Genomic DNA, 19,662 nt, shown 5'->3' on the forward strand with positions numbered 1-19,662 from the left:
CACTGCGCACCCAAATATTGGACCCTGAATGTTTAACTTGGAAAACAAACCACTAGATGTCCCTAGCTGCTATGCATATGTATGTCAATGACCTTTTTCTGCTTACACTTTTTTTGATCCATTATCACAATATTTTCTGCATAATATAACTTATACTTTTACCCTGTGTTGTGGCCCTTTAGTCAGGCACTCAAATGTTTGCATTTTTTACTGTTTTTTTTATTATACTTAATAAAATTTATAGTTTAACATTAATATGCATATCTCTTCTTTGGAATTCTGTTAGTTTTGCATATATTCTTCTATCTACTAATCTAATATGTGTTTGATCTAATACTGCTAGGAAAACTGAGGTAAGAAAAGGCTGCTCACTCTGCTGTTCATCATACATGATCAAATACTGGATCTTCCAGGGGTGCTGAGGTAAGAAGAGGCTGCTCACCGTGCTGGCCATCATGTCTACCTGATCTAATACTGGAAATATCAGGGATTCTGGGGTAAGAAGAGACTGCTCACACTGCTGTCCACCCTGTTTATCTGATCTAATACTGCAGATGTTAGGAATACTTAGGTAAGAAGATGCTGCTTACTCTGCTTTCCACCATGCATTATCAAATACTGGAGCTACCAGGGGTGCTGGGGTAAAAAAGGCTGCTTACATTGCTATCCACCATGTGTGTTTAATCTAATACTGGAGCTACTAGGGATTCTGAGGTAAAAAAAAGGCTGCTCACATTGCTGACCAACATGACTTTCTGATCTAATGATGGAGATGGTAGGAGTACTGAGGTAAGAAGACGCTGCACACTGTGCTGTCCACCATGTCTGTCTGATATAAAACTGGAGAGACCATGGTGCTGATCTAAGAAGAGGCTGCTCACACTGCTATCCGCCCTGTCCATACTGGAGATACCAGGGTGCTGAGGTAAGAAGAGGCTAGTCATACTGCTCTCCACCCTGTCCATACTGGAGATATCAGGGTGCTGAGGTAAGAAGAATCTATTCATACCGCTGTCCACCCTGTCCATACTGGAGATACCAAGGGTGCTGAGGTAAGAAGAGGCTGCTCACACTGCTGGCCAACATGTCTATCTGATATAATGCTGGAAATGCTAGGAGTACTGAGGTAAGAAGAGGCTGTTCACTGTGCTGTCCCCCAACCAGGTCTGTCTGATCTAATACTGGAGCTACCAGGGGTGCTAAGATAAGAAGAGGCTGCTCTCACTGCTGTCAACACTGTCTATCTGATCTAATACTGGAAATATCAGGGGTTCTGAGGTAAGAAGAGGCTGATCATACTTCTGTCCACTATTTCTTTCTGATCTAATACTGCAGAGACCATGGTGCTGATGTAAGAAGAGGCTGCTCACACTGCTGTCCATACTGGAGATACCAGGGTGCTGATGTTAGAAGAGGCTGCTCATACCGCTATCCACTCTGTCAATACTAGAGATACCATGGTGCTGAGGTAAGAAGAGGCTGCTCACACTGCTGTCCACCCTATCTATATGAATTCTGAGCGACTGCTGTTGCAGGGATATAATCTATCTCACATACTGTCAAGCAATCATCTGGTCGCAGCAGCCGTTCAGGTAATTTCCCCAAACAAAATAAGTGGCATTAGCTAATTGAAGGTACAATATTTCGGAATTTAGTTCTATAGACATTAGATTTACTATAAGGAGAGGGATTGTGTGTGTGTGTGTGTGTGTGTGTGTTTGTGCAATTTTTATATTGGTTTTATGTTGTATTGTATTTTTTTTTATTGGTTTATATTGTCTAGATATCTACCGTATATATATTTTAAGTTTATTACCTCTCGGCTCCGAAGAGTCTCTGTATTCTCCAGAAGGGTGTATGTGAAATGTGGCTCATAAATCATTAGATCTGGACGCTCTATATCCAGTATAGCTTTATCACGTGGGAGAGCAGCGAGGTCCTTGTAACCCAGGACGCGACTGTCCATCCGAGCCTGAAAAGAGATTACATAAATACGAGAATAACACTGAAAGACAAAGAAGCCATAAACGTGGCATATAATCAATAAATATGATCTCATCCAATGTCATTAATGTTATTTTTGCATTAGGCCTGAGCTTTCTGTGAAAACAAACCTTTCACCATTTGACCCATTTACCTTTATGTCTAAACCCCATTAAGAAATAAAATAAAGTAACCTTTACAAATGCAGTATATAACATAGGGGGAGTGCTTGGGGTATTACTCACAGTGATAGCGGAGGGGGAGCCTGGTACACTGGACCCTCGAGACGAGGTGACACTTCCAGGAGTTGTAAGAGGGATCTGTAAACAGAACAAGTTTCAAACATGGACCGAATTCCCAATATTAGGCTCCTATGACCACCAGGGTCCAAGGGCCACATTGTTAGATTGACCCAATCTCAAGGGCCACATTAATTAAAGGGGTATAAAGACCAGGGACGAACATATCACAGGTGCACGTGGGCCAAAGTGGTATTGCGGCCCATTTTCACCTCCACAACATGGGGAATTCTGCATTATCAGGCGCTCTTGGGCTTCAAAGGGCCCACATACTGTTCTTGCACAGGGCCCTCTTCAGTCTTTGTCCACCAGTGATAAAGACACACAGGCCATAAGGGGTTAAACATTGAAAGGGCCAAGATATATAACTCCCATAATGGAGAAAGGGATCAGGTCACCTTCAGTCTCTCAGAGATGGAAACTCTACCTTTCAAAGATTTACCAAAATTTGCCAATTGTTCCAGGACGTTCACCGAAAAAAGTGAAGACCTGCAAGACTCCTAGAAGGGTCGGTAAATCTCACGAGATTTGGTAATTGCTTGCGTCTTGGTTTCTATGTAAGGCAGGGGCCAAAGAATGAAGGGGGTGGAAGAAAGTCTTTGAGAGGGTGTTGCCTATTAAAAGGATACGACTGTGGCCTAAAATTTTGGCAAAACTAATGGCTGCCAACCTGATAAAGTTGGCAAGTGTGTATTTAGCCTAGCCTGCTCTGTACTTAATGCAATCACATTTTTTCCTAGTCTCTTCAAAGTACCTCTGGAGTAGAGCTTTAAATCTAAGTTCCCTCACCCAACTCATATACAGTAGAGACCAAAATGTGGACACACCTTCTCATCTCTAGAACAACTGTTAAGAGGAGCCTTTGTGCAGCAGCCTTCATGGTAAAATAGCTGCTAGGAAACCCCTGCTAAGGGCAGGCAACAAGCAGAAGAGACTTGTTTGGGCTAAAGAACACAAGGAATGGACATTAGACCAGTGGAAATCTGTGCTTTGGTCTGATGAGTCTAAATTTGAGATCTTTGGATCCAACCACCATGTCTTTGTAGAAAAGGTGAACGGATGGACTCTACATGGCTGGTTCCCACCGTGAAGCATGGAGGAGGAGGTGTGACGGTGCGGGGGTGCTTTGCTGGTGACACTGTTGGGGATTTATTCAAAATTGAAGGCATACAGAACCAGCATGGCTACCACAGCATCTTGCAGCGGCATGCTATTCCATCCGGTTTGCGTTTAGTTGGACCATCATTTATTTTTCAACAGGACAATGACCCCAAACACACCTCCAGGCTGTGTAAGGGCTATTTGACTAAGAAGGAGAGTGATGGGGTGCTACGCCAGATGACCTGGCCATCACAGTCACCAGACCTGAACCCAATCGAGATGGTTTGGGGTGAGCTGGACCGCAGCGTGAAGGCAAAAGGGCCAACAAGTGCTAAGCATCTCTGGGAACTCCTTCAAGACTGTTGGAAAACCATTTCCGGTGACTACCTCTTGAAGCTCATCAAGAGAATGCCAAGAGTGTGCAAAGCAGTAATCAAAGCAAAAGGTGGCTACTTTGAAGAACCTAGAATATAAGACATATTTTCAGTTGTTTCACACTTTTTTGTTAAGTATTTCATCCCACATGTGTTAATGCATAGTTTTGATGCCTTCAATGTGAATCTACAATTTTCAGAGTCCTGAAAATAAAGAAAACTCTTTGAATGAGAAGGTGTGTCCAAACGTTTGGTCTGTACTGTACATATACTTACCCTCCTGAATCTTCACCTTCTATCACTGTCACTGTAGTCGGTCTTTGCGCTTTGTGACATGCCAGCTTCTCCAGTGTTTCATGAAGCGTGCTGGAGGTGACTCTTCACTACAAGTCTATAAGAGCCCCATTCTGGCTCACATAGACTTGCATTGAGAGCTTGTGATGTAGCTTATGATTTCCGGTCAGTCAGAAGTTGTGGTCACAAGATGGCGCCAGGGGAGTGGAGTGACACCGAAAAAGGATGAAAACGCGGGAGGTTGAGTATAAGATCGGGGACATGGACCTTAGATTAAAATAACCACTCCAGTGATGAAAATAAACCCAAAACACTGGAGAGGTGCTTAAAGAGAACCTGTCTTGTTGAACATGGAATCTGATCTTCAGACCGAAAGTAACAGAGCAGGAGGAGCTGATCAGATTGATGTACATTTTCAGTAAAACTTGCATTTTAGTCATTGATATCCCTGATGTTTGTATGTATGCGTCCAGTGGGTGGTTCTATTGAGCAATTGACAGTCTTCCCTGTATGACTGTGTATGCAGAGATAGCTGTCAATCACTAGTAGGACCGCCCACTGGACTCATACATACAAACACCTGAGAGTTCAATGAATATTATACAAGTTAGATCAGGGTCACACAAGTGAATAGCATACAAATCAATATGTTAATGACACTCGTCTCAAACTCTGCTGCAAGCGTGAGCCGAGTGTCATATGCCATGAGCGTGAGCCGAGTGTCATCTGCTGCGACTGTGAGCCAGGTCTCATGTGCCGCGACTGTGACCCGAGTCTCAACTGCCGCAACCGTGAGCCGAGTGTCATCTGCCGCGACCGTGAGCCCAATGTCATCTGCCGCGAGCGTGAGCCCATTTTTATCTGTCATCTGCTGTGAGCGTCAGCCGGGTGTCATCTGCCACAAGCGTGAGCAGAGTGTTATCTGCCCTGAGCATTGGCGAGTGTCATCCGCCACGAGCGTGAGCCGTGTCATTTGCTGGGAGTATGAGCCGAGTGCCATCTGCCGCGAGGGTGAGCCGAGTGTCATCTGCCGCGAGCGTGAGCCCAGTGTCATCTGCCAGGAGCGTGAGCCCAGTGTCATCTGCCACGAGCGTGAGCCTAGTGTCATCTGCTGCGAGCGTGAGCCCAGTGTCATCTGCCACGAGCGTGAGCCCAGTGTCATCTGCCGCGAGTGTGAGCCCAGTGTCATCTGCCTTAGCCGTGAGCCGTGTGTCATCTGCTGCGAACGTAAGCCCAGTGTCATCTGCCGTGAGCGTGAGCCTAGTGTCATCTGCCACGACCATGAGCCAACCATCATCTGCTTTGAGCGTGAGCCGAGTGTCATCTGCTGTGAGGGTGAGCCGAGTGTCATCTGCCGCGAGCATGAGTCGAGTCTCATCTGCCACAAACGTGAGTCCAGAGGCATCTGCCATGAGCGTTAACCCAATGTCATCTGCCTCGAGCATGAGCCCTGTGTCATCTGCCACAAACGTGAGTCCAGAGGCATCTGCCATGAGCGTTAACCCAGTGTCATCTGCCTCGAGCATGAGCCCTGTGTCATCTGCCGCAAGCGTTAGTCGAGTGTCATCTGCCGCGAGAGTGAGCCCAGTGTCATCTGCCATGAGCATGAACCGAGTGTCATCTGCCGCAAGCGTAAGCTGAGTGTCATCTGCCAAGAGCGTGAAACGAGTGTCATCTGCCGCGAGTGTGAGTCCAGTGTCATATGCCGCGAGTGTGAGCCCAGTGTCATCTGCCGCGAGCGCGAGCCGAGTGCCATCTGCCGCGAGCGTTGGCCGAGTGTCATCCGCCATGAGCGTGAGCCGAGTGTCATCTGCGGTGAGCGTGAGCCCAGTGTCATCTGCCGAGAGCATGAACTGAACGTCATCTGCCATGAGGGTGAACTGAGTGTCATCTGCCGCGAACGTGAGCCCAGTGTCATCTGCTGCAACCGTGAGCCGAGTCTCATCTACCACGAGCGTGAGCCGAGTATCAACCGCCGCGAGCGTGAGCCGTGTCCTCTGCTGTGAGCGTGAGCCAAGTGTCCTCTGCCGCGAGCGTGAGCCGAGTGTCATCTGCCGCAAGCGTGAGCTGTGTCCTCTGCCGCGAGCGTGAGCTGAGTGTCCTCTGCCACGAGCATGAGCCCAGTGTCATCTGCTGCGAGCATGAGCCGAGTGTCCTCTGCTGCGAGCGTGAGCCGAGTGTCATCTGCTGCGAGCGTGAGCCGAGTGTCCTCTGCTGTGCTCCGATTCTCTCATACTAGTGCTTTATTTAATGTGTTTTCTGATTACACATATAAAGTGTTGACATCAATAAGTAAATGTATTTTTGGAATATAAAAATGCCCTTTCTGTCTAAATTTTGGGTTAAAGTAACTAAAAAAAAATGGAGCTTTGTTTCTGAGTAAACCATTACAGTCCACACACAATCAACATTTGAGCTATGTACATCCCTAATGTGATTATCCGGCACTATAACCTGCTGCCTGTGAGGCTACGGCCGGGTTATTTCCTGTAATATTCTATGGAACATGTGAGGAGCGGGATGTGCACTGTGCCCCCTGCATCCATCAATAAAGACTATTTATATAGCCCCAGTGAGTCTAGTGCTGACTGGTGAACATATCTAGGGTTACATTAGAGGGGCTTCTTGTATCCAAAACTCCCCACAATCTGCCCTGTACTGAGGGTTCTTCTGAAAACTGTGCACAATGCAGTACTCAAGGGTGGTTTGTCCACAGCCCAAGATAACCCATTCACCCGGGACCACCAGGGATGTGTGACCGCTAAGCCTATTGACTACCTCAGAGCTTCAATATCCTTGTTACATTGCTATATTCCTGGCGTGTGGGCTGAGATGTCATAATTATACTTCACCTGCTATTTCTGGAGAGTTTTTGTAATTCTTTCAATATGCTAGGCCACCAGGGATTAAGTCAGAAATCTCGGTAATGCTCTGGAGTATTAGAGAATGTATATGTTGACCCATAACCATGCTAGATCACCGAGGCTGTACCTAGAAATCTTAGTAATGCTCTAGAGTTTTCAGGAGGTACGTGTGGATCCATAACCACACTAGACCATGGATCTACCAGGACATTCCAATAATGCTTTATAGTATTGGGTGTGTTCATGTAGACCACTAACTAATTATGTACCCAGAATTACCGGTGATGCTCTAGAATTTTGGGGATGTACATGTGGCGCCTCTGAGGCTTCAGTCGCCACAGAGTATTGCACTCAAACTTGGGTATAATGCTAAACCCGGTTCCTGAGGAGGTCAGTCCCGGTTACACCACATTACACACTCAAATACACAGCAGGTTGCCCTGTTCCCACTTGGGACTGGGCTAGGGTCGGGTAATAAAGGGGTCGCCGACAGAGTGTCATTTACAGGATGCCCTCAAATAGGGGCCCTAGTCCCACTAGCTTAGGACCTGGGAGGAGGGAGGTGCAGCCAGCAGGGAGAGTTTGGAGTCACACAACAGCTAACAAAACTAGTGAGCTAGCCACACTCCGGATTCAGTCTAGAGAGTTCTCCAGCAGGAGAGCAGCAGAGCAGATGTGCCTCACAGGTGGTCCGGTGGGAAGGAGGAGAAGTTCACAATGGTTGCCGTGGGGAGAGTGAACCTGCTCCCCTCGGAACCGATGCCACACAGGGCGGCAGGACCGTGGGGAAGATCATACTTCATGTTGGTTTTCTAGATTCTGCCTGGATGGGGAAAGTTTCAAGCTTCCCTGACCATACAGCGTCCGACAGCACAGTGCCATATAGGATCCGGGGCCTCGCTTCAAGCCGGAACCCACATCGGAACCGCGGCACCTGCATATAGGGACAAGTGTACATCTCGTGAAACCCAGAGTCCCCTCATGGCTTCAAGCCAGGGGATCCACAGACAGACTTTACAAAGGAGGGAACCCACCAAACACCAAACCGGACTGATCTCTAAAGGGATTTGGGTTTGGCGGAGCCCATCATAGCAAGTGACCGGCATTACCTGGGTGAGCGGCATCGTACAAAAGTGAGTAAACAACCTCGAACCGCAGCCATAGACTCTGACTCTTTATTACCGGTACTGCCGCTCCGAGCCGCCATTACTACTCCCCTCATCATCCTCCCCAGGGTCCTCTCCACCTGTGGGGAGCGATACCAACCATAACTGCTACTACCATCTGCCCCGGAGGGCAGCGACAGCAGCGGCGGCTCATTCCCTGGCCACGTACTACAGGTGGCGTCACGACAAACACCTCACTACTACCCCCATCATATCTCCCCTGACATCTTCTGTACGTCTCGGGGCAACGGAGCCGAGCTAGGCCACCTGTGACAACGACAGTCAACGGCCCAGCGACGAGAAGGTTAAATGCACCTACCCTGTGGGGCGCTACATACATGTTGACCTGTACCAACATTAGATCACCAGAATCCTGGTACTGCTCTAGAGTATTGGGGATGTACATGTTGACCTGTAATCACAGTAGAACAATAGTTGTGTACCATTACTACCATAGTCTACCATAGATATAACCACTCTAAACCACAAATAAAGTTTGTTATTGATACTTTTACAACTCTAGACCACCAGGGACAATACAAGAATAGCTTCACAACAAACTATCATTTGAAAACATCATAGATTGATTGCAGAAAATAAAAAGGGTGCTTCTATATGATTCTTTTTTTTTTTTTTATCTTAGGACAGATATACACTGTGTGCAGAATTATTAGGCAAATGAGTATTTTGATCACATGATACTTTTTATACATGTTGTCCTACTTCAAGCTGCATAGGCTGAGAGCCAACTACCAATTAAGTAAATCAGGTGATGTGCATCTCTGTAATGAGGAGGGGTGCGGTGTAATGACATCAACACCCTATATAAGGGGTGCATACTTATTAGACAACTTCCTTTCCTTTGGCAAAATGGGTCAGAAGAGAGATTTGACGGGCTCTGAAAAGTCCAAAATTGTGAGATGTCTTGCAGAGGGATGCAGCAGTCTTGAAATTGCCAAACTTTTGAAGCGTGATCACCGAACAATCAAGCGTTTCATGGCAAATAGCCAACAGGGTTGCAAGAAGCTTGTCGGGCAAAAAAGGCGCAAAATAACTGCCTATGAATTAAGGAAAATCAAGCGTGAATCTGCCAAGATGCTATTTGCCACCAGTTTGGCCATATTTCAGAGCTGCAACGTTACTGGAGAATCAAAAAGCACAAGGTGTGCCATACTCAGGGGCATGGCCAAGGTAAGGAAGGCTGAAAAACAACCACCTTTAAACAAGAAACTTAAGATAAAACGTCAAGACTGGGCCAAGAAATATCTTAAGAATGATTTTTCAAAGGTTTTATGGACTGATGAAATGAGAGCGACTCTTGATGGGCCAGATGGATGGGCCAGAGGCTGGATCAGTAAAGGGCAGAGAGCTCCACTCCGACTCAGACACCAGCAAGGTGGAGGTGGGGTACTGGTATGGGCTGGTATCATCAAAGATGAACTTGTGGGACCTTTTCGGGTTGAGGATGGAGTGAAGCTCAACTCCTAGACCTACGGCCAGTTTCTGGAAGACAACTTCTTCAAGCAGTGGTACAGGAAGAAGTCGGTATCGTTCAAGAAAAACATGATTTTCATGCAGGACAATGCTCCATCACATGCATCTAACTACTCCACCGCGTGGCTGGCCAGTAAAGGGCTAAAAGATGAAAAAATAATGACATGACCCCCTTGTTCACCTGATCTGAACCCCATAGAGAACCTGTGGTCCCTCGTAAAATGTGAGATCTACAGGGAAGGAAAACAGTACACCTCTCGGAACAGTGTCTGGAGGCTGTGGTGGCTGCTGCACGCAATGTTGATTGTAAACAGATCAAGCAATGACAGAATCTATGGATGGTCGGCTGTTGAGTGTCATCATAAAGAAAGGTGGCTATATTGGTCACTAATTTTTTTGGGTTTTGTTTTTGCATGTCAGAAATGTTTATTTCTAAATTTTGTACAGTTATATTGGTTTACCTGGTGAAAATAAACAAGTGAGATGGGAATATATTTGGTTTTTATTAAGTTGCCTAATAATTCTGCACAGTAATAGTTATCTGCAAAAACAGATATCCTCCTAAGATAGCCAAATCTAAAAAATAAACCCTCCAACTTCCAAAAATATTAAGCTTTGATATTTATGAGTCTTTTGGGTTAATTGAGAACATAGTTGTTGATCAATAATAAAAAAATCCTCTAAAATACAACTTGCCTAATAATTCTGCACACAGTGTATGTTTAGCTTCACTTAGGTCTTCATAACCATGAGACTTCTGTAGGCTGAATCTGCTAATATTGACAGATTTAGCTGATAATCTAATGTGTTTGGATGCATCTCAATCTTCCTCCACAGGAATGATGTTGGTCTATATAAGGGTCCAGCATGTCTGATGTCGGACTGTTGATCCTGTTATTTTCTATGAGATGAGCTGCTGCCAGAGATGTGTGACAGTGGCTCTTTCAAAGAGAACACAGGAGCCCTGGACAGAGTGAGCGCTCCTATGTATGGTTGTGATATAGCGTAGTGGTCATCCGAATCATTGCTCTGTATAAGGGTGGACTTTATCGGAAGTTTTTGATTTTTTTACGATACACTGCTGGGATCCGCCAGCTGAGGCTGGGGAGCCACATGTGGTTCGCGGGCCTGAGACTCAGGAGCCACATGTGGCTTGCGGGGCTGAGACTCAGGGGTCACATGTGGCTTGCGGGGCTGAGACTCAGGAGCCACATGTGGCTTGCGGGGGTGAGACTCAGGAGCCACATGTGGCTTGCGGGGCTGAGACTCAGGGGTCACATGTGGCTTGCGGGGCTGAGACTCAGGAGCCACATGTGGCTTGCGGGGCTGAGACTCAGGAGCCACATGTGGCTTGCGGGGCTGAGACTCAGGAGCCACATGTGGCTTGCGGGGCTGAGACTCAGGAGCCACATGTGGCTTGCGGGGCTAAGACTCAGGAGCCACATGTGGCTTGCGGGGCTGAGACTCAGGGGTCACATGTGGCTCACGGGTATGAGACTCAGGAGCCACACTTGGCTCGTGACTGTCAGCCAGTTTGGGGCATTAGCATGAGGTCAAGCAGAAATTTATTAAGAGCAAAAGAGCACCAAGTCTCCAGATGTGACTTTTGTGAGTAGCCCCACACAGCGGAGCAGATCTGGATGTGCATATAATGGCCGTGCAGCGAAGATATCTCTCTCTCTCTCTCACATATATATATATATATATATATATATATATATATAATATATAAAGCTGAATGTTTGTGTGTATGTTCGGGATTGGCACCGTCGCAGCTACAGCCACAAAATTTTGCACACTCACACTTCTGGACCCCGAGAGCGTCATAGGCTATGTTTCGAGGGGAAATTTTAACCCCGCTCTTTACAGTTATTCGCCAAAAAACCTGCCTCCATTAAAGCGAATGGAGCTCGGAGCCACAGTGCAGCCAAAACTTCAGAAGAATGCGCAGCCACGCCCTTATATGGAATGTTGGCATGTCACAATGCAGCCAGGGAAAGAGACAGACACAGACAGGGTAAGAAACAGACATAGACAAGGTAAGAGACAGACACAAAGAGATAGACACAGACAAAGATACAGACTGACAGGGAAAGAGACTGACAGGGAAAGAGAGGGAAAGAGACAGACAGGGAAAGAGACAAACAGGGAAAGAGACAGACAGGGAAAGTGACAGACAGGGAAAGTGACAGAGATAGATAGACAGGGAAAGAGATAGATAGACAGGGAAAGAGATTGAGACAGATGGAGAAAGAGACAGACAGGGAAAGAGACAGACAGACAAAGAGATAGAGACAGAGAGATATATACAGAGGGGGAGACAGACAGAGAATGGGAGAGAAACAGAGAGACAGTTACTATCCCGGGCAGCGCCGGGTGCTATGTTGTGAGACGAAATGTTAACCCCGCGCGTTCCAATTTACCAATCAATTTTGCCCCTATCTACATAATGGGGAAAAAGTGAAACGAAAAGTGTTGGGGGCAAATTGACAGCTGCCAGATGTGAACAAGGGGCACTTAAAGAATGAGAGTGATGGCGCCAAAGAGTATATACCGTACAGTTGCTAAGGTGGGGCCCCGACATGGGATACTCACCACACTCGGGGATATGAACACACACACAAAATGCGCCACACACTACCACGTACTTGAACACATATACCACCCTCAGCACACATCTCACCACACATACACCTGTAAGGGGTGGGCAGACCCCTTACAAGGAAGCACAGGTTTTCTCTGAAGTGGTTAATGCTGTCCCCATAGAAACTGTACAGGAGGGAGGAGGAGCCGGCAGCTTAGGGGGAAAGGAAGTGTGTGCTGAAGGCAGTTGTGTCCCAGACGGGAGAGAAGAAACAGCCAGGGGCAGAGTGTGGAGCTGAGTGGGCAGAAAGAAAGAAAGAAAGAAGGGAGCTGGAAGAACAGGGAAGCCGGAGAGAAAAGGAGCGGGCGGAACCTCATAGTGCGAAGCAGTCCCGGTGTGGGTCCGGGCTGTGGGTAGCCATAAGTGGGAGCCAGGTGAAGTAGAGTAGCCGGGCACATCCCCACTGGAGTAGACGTCAGGGCAGGCTTTCCCCAGCTAAGAAAAGAACGTGAAGTCATCTGTAACTGCCGGTTTTTGGAAAGAGTTGTGAAATAAAGAATGTCTTTTATTTGCATCGAACCATGCCTGGAGAGTGTTTATACGTCGGACGACATCTGCACCACCACACTCTGCCCCACCAAGACATCTCCCGTCCCGATAGTGACGGCGGAGCCAGGGGTAAGTCTGACAGAAGGGGCCACGACTACAAGCCCAGAGGCGCCCCTGGCACCCCGTTACATGTGGCGTAGTCGGCAGAATCCGGATCATATGCAAGGGGTCCCGCTCCAAGAAGAAGGAGATCAAGTGATGCCGAGGACACTGGATCCAGATTATTGGAAAAGAGTCCCGATCCCATGGTGGGAAGAGGAAGAAGTGCCTAAGGCGTTGGACCGGGCACAAGATGGTGGCAAGATGGCCATTGTCTGTGAAGACTCAGAAAGCGCGCGCAGAATTGGCGCCAAAAGAAGAGCCTGGGGCTGGCCGGTGCCGAAAAAGAAGTTCGGAGTACTCCGCCCAAAGAGGGGAGGTGCCGGTCCCAGGGCACGAAGGAAGATATGTGAAGTGGGCGGTATTCCAGAGAAAAAGAAGAACCGCCGCGTAGGGGTCGACCTGATGTGTGAGACTGGGGGTGGAGTATACCCAAGAGCGGGAAAAGTAAGCCCGCCTCCACTTCCTCCAGCATCTCCACTGACCCTGACGCCATTACCAGAAACGCTGACTCCGAGCAAGATGGAGACTCCAGGAAGACAGCAAGCTGCGGTAGCCGCACTAGTAGCGACTAGCCTGGGCAGAGGACGCCCGAAGCAGACTGCGGCTGCGGAAGGACCCACCCTTAACCTACCGGCTGTGCCAGGAGGACCGGAGCGGCCCACTACACAAGAGGCCAGACAGTGGCAACAGGAAATCGAGTGGGAGGAATGCCAATACCGGCGGCGGTCGCAGCAAAGACCGGTGCTAGCTGAACTCTCCCACCCGAGACGTTGGAGCAACCCGCCAACTACAAGCCCTTCCGGAGGCTGCGCCGGTTGCCCGGACAGTCCCTGTCGGAGTACGTGCAGGCCCAACGAGCCGAATGGCAACGTGCATATCATCCGGAGTGACTTTTCAAGACCGGAAGATGGCGGGCCTGTTTTTGTTCAACACCGGCGTTGTTTTGAGCCGGAAGAAGGTGTGTTGTTTGTAACCGTTCAAGTTGCTGAGCCCGGAAGAGAGCCTGATGCTGGACTGAGCCAGGGGCTCCCTCCGCGTCGTTAAGAAGATTTTTGCCGAGTTGTGTTCCTGCCAGCTAACGTCTAAGACCGGGAGTGCTGCAAAAGCCTCTGGGCAGAAACTCCACTAAGACCGGGAGTGCCTGCCGACGGCCTCCGGGCACGACTAAGACCGGGAGCTTCCAGGAGGAACTCCGGGCGCTGGACTGGTGTGCCCTTGCGGGTGCCCTCAGGTGAACATGTTCGCAGTTTCATTAAAATGACTTTGTTTAGTTTTAAAATGTGAGTTTAGATTTGTGCCTTGCCGGGAGGCTTAGGCTTAAAGAGGGGAGGTATGTAAGGGGTGGGCAGACCCCTTACAAGGAAGCACAGGTTTTCTCTGAAGTGGTTAATGCTGTCCCCATAGAAACTGTACAGGAGGGAGGAGGAGCCGGCAGCTTAGGGGGAAAGGAAGTGTGTGCTGAAGGCAGTTGTGTCCGGGACTGGAGAGAAGAAACAGCCAGGGGCAGAGTGTGGAGCTGAGTGGGCAGAAAGAAAGAAAGAAGGGAGCTGGAAGAACAGGGAAGCCGGAGAGAAAAGGAGCGGGCGGAACCTCATAGTGCGAAGCAGTCCCGGTGTGGGTCCGGGCTGTGGGTAGCCATAAGTGGGAGCCAGGTGAAGTAGAGTAGCCGGGCACATCCCCACTGGAGGAGACGTCAGGGCAGGCTTTCCCCAGCTAAGAAAAGAACGTGAAGTCATCTGTAACTGCCGGTTTTTGGAAAGAGTTGTGAAATAAAGAATGTCTTTTATTTGCATCGAACCATGCCTGGAGAGTGTTTATACGTCGGACGACATCTGCACCACCACACTCTGCCCCACCAAGACATCTCCCGTCCCGATAGTGACGGCGGAGCCAGGGGTAAGCCTGACAGAAGGGGCCACGACTACAAGCCCAGAGGCGCCCCTGGCACCCCGTTACACACCAACCTCGCCACATAATCGCCCTAAACACACACAAGTCTGGGATTATCCTTCAAAAATAAAAATCTGATTAATAAGCAGCCAAACTACAAGAACAACAAATGTACCACATAGGAAATACGGCAGCTGTCAGTCACATGACCTGTCTATATCTGTATGTGTGAGCTAATATATACTGTCAGGGGGAGGGCTTTCTGTTGCCTGGAGATTTATCAGGCTGCCAATAGCAACTAATCACAGCTTAGCTTCTATTTTGCTACAGTTAATTAATCTGAGCTCTGATTGGTTAATATAGGCAACAATTTAATAATTACATTTCTATCTATTTGTTTTGTGGTTTTTGTGTGCAGAATACATTTTTGTTAATACATTCTATTTTGTTCACAGCAGTTATTAACCCGAGCGAAGCCGGGTAGTACAGCTAGTACAGCTTCGCCCGGGTTAATAACTGCTGTTAACAAAATAGAATGTATTAACAAAAATGTATTCTGCACACAAAAACCACAAAACAAATAGATAGAAATGTAATTATTAAATTGTTGCCTATATTAACCAATCAGAGCTCAGATTAATTAACTGTAGCAAAATAGAAGCTAAGCTGTGATTGGTTGCTATTGGCAGCCTGATAAATCTCCAGGCAACAGAAAGCCCTCCCCAGACTGACAGCCACCGTATTTCCTATGTGGTACATTTGTTGTTCTTGTAGTTTGGCTGCTTATTAATCAGATTTTTATTTTTGAAGGATAATCCCAGACTTGTGTGTGTTTAGGGCGATTATGTGGCGAGGTTGGTGTATGTGTGGTGAGATGTGTGCTGAGGGTGGTATATGTGTTCAAGTACGTGGTAGTGTGTGGCGCATTTTGTGTGTGTATTCATATACCCGAGTGTGGTGAGTATCCCATGTCGGGGCCCCACCTTAGCAACTGTACAATATATACTCTTTGGCGCCATCGCTCTCATTCTTTAAGTCCCCCTAGTTCACATCTGTCCAGCTGTCAATTTGCCCCCAACACTATATATATATATATATATATATTTATTTATATATAATAAGCTGGGGACAGATAGTGCCAATTAGGGGGGTACTCGAAGCTGGTTGCGGTAGTGCGGTGGGAGTGCTCAAGAGTACCAAAAGGGGGGACTGTGGGAACACATGGATGTACACTGCTTATAAGGAAGAGCAGCACAAGAGGTCGGGGTGCCATCAACTCTTATAACGGTAGTAAGGAAATCTGGGGTCATTACTGGGTGTGAGGGGCGCCGGATGTGGCTCATGCCCATCTCACAGAGTACAATATGGCTCTCAAGGTAAAAAAGGTTGGAGCCAAGGATATACTGAAATAGTAAAGCATTGCAGTATATAGTACAAAATCCCCCAGGAGGACTAAAGTAAGTAAAGGATAAAAAAATAAATCACCTGAATTTGCATTTTTGAGTCATCTTACATTACGCAAAAAATGGAATAAAAAGAGATCAAAGCTAGTGATGCGCGATCAAGACTTGAGCATCAGAGTCTGAAAATGCTCCAGTTTCCCATTGACTTCCATTATACCCGGTATTCGAGTTGAGACCAAAAATACCAATGTTCAATCGAGTAACGAGCAGTGGTGAGCACGCTCGCCCATCGCTAATCCAAACGTATGTACCCCAAAATTGCACCTATAAAAACTACACCTAGCCATGCAAACACACTGCACATGTCCTGGCACAGCTTCACCAACAGAAACAAAAAAGCTTTAAAGTTCTGAATTTTATAAAACATTAAAATATAAAGAAAACTTTACAAGTTTGGTAACTCCATAGCTGCCCTCATCACGTCACCAGGTCATTATTACTGCACAACAAATTCTGTAAAAATGAAAACCCCAAAAATTTAGGAGAATGTAATTTTTTTTTCCCCAATTTACCCCACTTGGAAGTTTTCCAGTTTTTTCAATATATTACATTGTAAAATAAATGGTGTCATTACGTCCGTCCTGCCATGTCAGTAGTGTACGGACACGTAGACGTCCTCATGGATATTACCTTATGAAACTTTTCCATTCAGCTGTTGAGTTTCAGTGTTCTGTGTATATACCGGAGATCTAGAGGTGAAAGAGAACAGAATTCATTCACAAGCTTTGCTCCTTGTGTACGCGGTATATACAGTATATACACACATGATTTTGTCCAATTCCTCCGATCTCGTCACTGGGTGCTGGGGCAGATTATTTGGTACAGCACAGGGTATCAGCATTGCGTGAGTAATTATTCGGAGGTTACTCTGGATTTAAAAGTGATAATCTACATTAATCCTTGGTTATTAGAACAATGATTTCTGGACTAATGATCTTCGGGATTGACTGGCAGGAATTGGGTCACATTTAACAAGGGCGTTACAAATTGTGGTAGACCCCACCTTTCATAGAAGGATCTATACCCAGTAGTAAGCCCACCAGTAGAGTGCCACACCACCTCTGATGCCATGATCATTGCTATTTCATAACTCTGTCATCTCCCTGAATGTTGAGACTGCAATAACCATTTCCTAATAGTTTGGGTTATTGTACTGATGGCTCCACCTGAGGAATCAGCCTTATTCAACATTACTGGCATTATTATTTTGCTTACTTATCTGCCGCCATCATATTCTACAGACATCATCATCACTGTCCCCATTGGGGCTCACAATCTAAATTCCCTTTCATCTTTTGTGAGGGAGGAAACCAGAGAATCCGGGAAGAACATACAAACTCCTTGCAGAAGGTGTTATTGGTTGGATTTGAACCCAGGACCCCAGCGCTGCAAGTCTGCAGTGCTAACCACTGAGCCACCATACTTGCCATGAAATACGAAGGGTGGTAAGGTATTTACCACTCCCATGAAATTATGGTAGCTGAGTAAATCCTGCAGTATAAACCAATTTCAATTATTAAATTAGAGGATCACTTGAAAACCTTTTATCTTACTCTCTAAAACGTAACATTTATTATTATATTCATATTAAAATACTATAACAATTACTAAATAATTGGAAGAATTTCCAGATATATCAAAGGGGACATCAAAGTCGTGATTAGTGATAGTTAAGTGAAGTCCTAATATAGGTCAGTGGGCAGAGGGTGTACACCACCTGTTGTATTTAGTTAGGTATATAGTTATGATGAACTAAGGGGATCTAAATATTCCCTGATGTTACCCCTACCTTGCAACGGAGGTCAAAAACACCTTGATTTTTTGGGTGCCCCCCGTTCCTCGGCGGCTATCCCTAAATGCCCCTGTCACTATAGAGATTATCTTATCCCACCACCAGATAAAATGTGCTGGAGTGCAGATTCAGTCATATGTCATAGTCAATACAAAGGGTTAAGTCCAAATTTCATGTATATACTTGAATTTTCAGTTCTCAGTCTATAGATTAATCAATATGGCTATACTGCTGAGAACATACATGAGTTAATAGATCTAATCAGAATGATGGACCTGTGGTCCCAATACTTATCCTGCCAGGACTAGCTTGATCCCAGCTTAATCCCAACGCGTTTCCCCCCAACGTCTTGGGGTTCATCAGGGGATATCGGTATAACAATTTATTTCTAGTTAATTTGGGCCATCAGTCTATAATGAAAAGGGGATAAACATTCCTTAATTTCATATATGACATTTTAATCAACATATGACCCATATTGAATTGCACATACCTCCTCATCACATCAATCCATGTATTAGGAGTTCTGTGTAGTCCTCATGTGGTTCAGTTAAAGTTCTGTTGGAGTTCAGTAACCCCCCATATGATGTTCTATATCAATAGTCTAGGAGCTCCCAGCAACAATACTCTGGAAGATTCTGTGGCTAGTGAGTGCCTGCAGTGGCAGCGTTTCACTGCTGCATCAGATCCATATGTCTGGTGCGCGTGCTAAATAGATGTATATAAAGGGTACTGGTTCCCTCCCCCCAACACACAGGCACAGTCCGCCCATTCCGTTTTTCAAAATTCCCGCCTATGGGCGGTAACCGTGTCACAGCTAGTTATCTCTATCAGACGCTGCGCTGCGTTCCATGCCTCGTTTTCACATATAACTTCAGCACTGAATCCATTGTCAGTGGCTGGTTCTCCGGCTAAAAAACGCCCCCCTGATTGTTCATTGGGCGGCCAGACCATGTGGTCCTCAGCGACCCACGTGGGACGCATCTTGATTCCGCCTCCTCCCTCATTATATCGAGTGCAGCAAGGAAAGGCTGCATTTCCTGTAAAATACCTCGTTCCGCCCGCCCAAAAGGGTGCGCTCACATTACGGACGGCGGAAATGCCAGGTGCTGCAGAGAGACTGACACCATAGAAAGCATTGTTGCGTTCTATCTGATACCATAGTTAATTCTGAGATACACTGAGGACTATATAGGGATTCCTCAGTCGAACGGTTTTGATGTTATTTATAATGATTCAATTAGTAGCAAAAAAATCTACTATTAAATAGGGGTTTGGGGTAATTTTTTGCAACTTATGTACCAATACTATAATAAAAGAGCAATACACTTCATCCTTAAAATAATATTTATATATAGGGAATTTAGATGGGGAGGGGGGGGGGAATTTTTGCAACTTATGTACCAATACTATAATAAAATTGGCAACACACTTCATCCTTTAAATATATTTATGTGTAGGGAAATTAGATGGGGGGGGGGGTTTGTATGTTTTTTTATTTTTTAGTAATTAACCACACATATACAGTTAGAAGGTTATACATACTGAATATATACAGTCCTTATACAGTATAAAACTCCTATATGGAAGATGAGGGGAGTGCAATTCAATATGTTATTTTCATTTTTTCTCTCAAATCCAAGATGA

At 46.4% G+C, this 19,662-nt stretch overlaps 1 protein-coding gene across 1 annotated transcript in view; it reads right to left on the reverse strand.

The window, feature by feature from the left end:
- Positions 1 to 19,662, reverse strand: part of DMTN (dematin actin binding protein) — a 59,537-nt gene that overhangs the window by 15,240 nt on the left and 24,635 nt on the right. Inside the window, exons 3-5 of the mRNA XM_075346452.1 lie at positions 16,854 to 16,912; positions 2,229 to 2,303; positions 1,817 to 1,972 (exon numbers count right to left, since the gene is read on the reverse strand). Of these exons, the coding sequence (XP_075202567.1) occupies positions 1,817 to 1,972; positions 2,229 to 2,303; positions 16,854 to 16,871 (249 nt within the window). The 5' untranslated portion in view covers positions 16,872 to 16,912. The remainder of the gene's footprint in view (positions 1 to 1,816; positions 1,973 to 2,228; positions 2,304 to 16,853; positions 16,913 to 19,662) is intronic.

This window comes from Anomaloglossus baeobatrachus, chromosome 4 (assembly GCF_048569485.1).
Source record: "Anomaloglossus baeobatrachus isolate aAnoBae1 chromosome 4, aAnoBae1.hap1, whole genome shotgun sequence".
NCBI lineage: Eukaryota > Metazoa > Chordata > Amphibia > Anura > Aromobatidae > Anomaloglossus > Anomaloglossus baeobatrachus.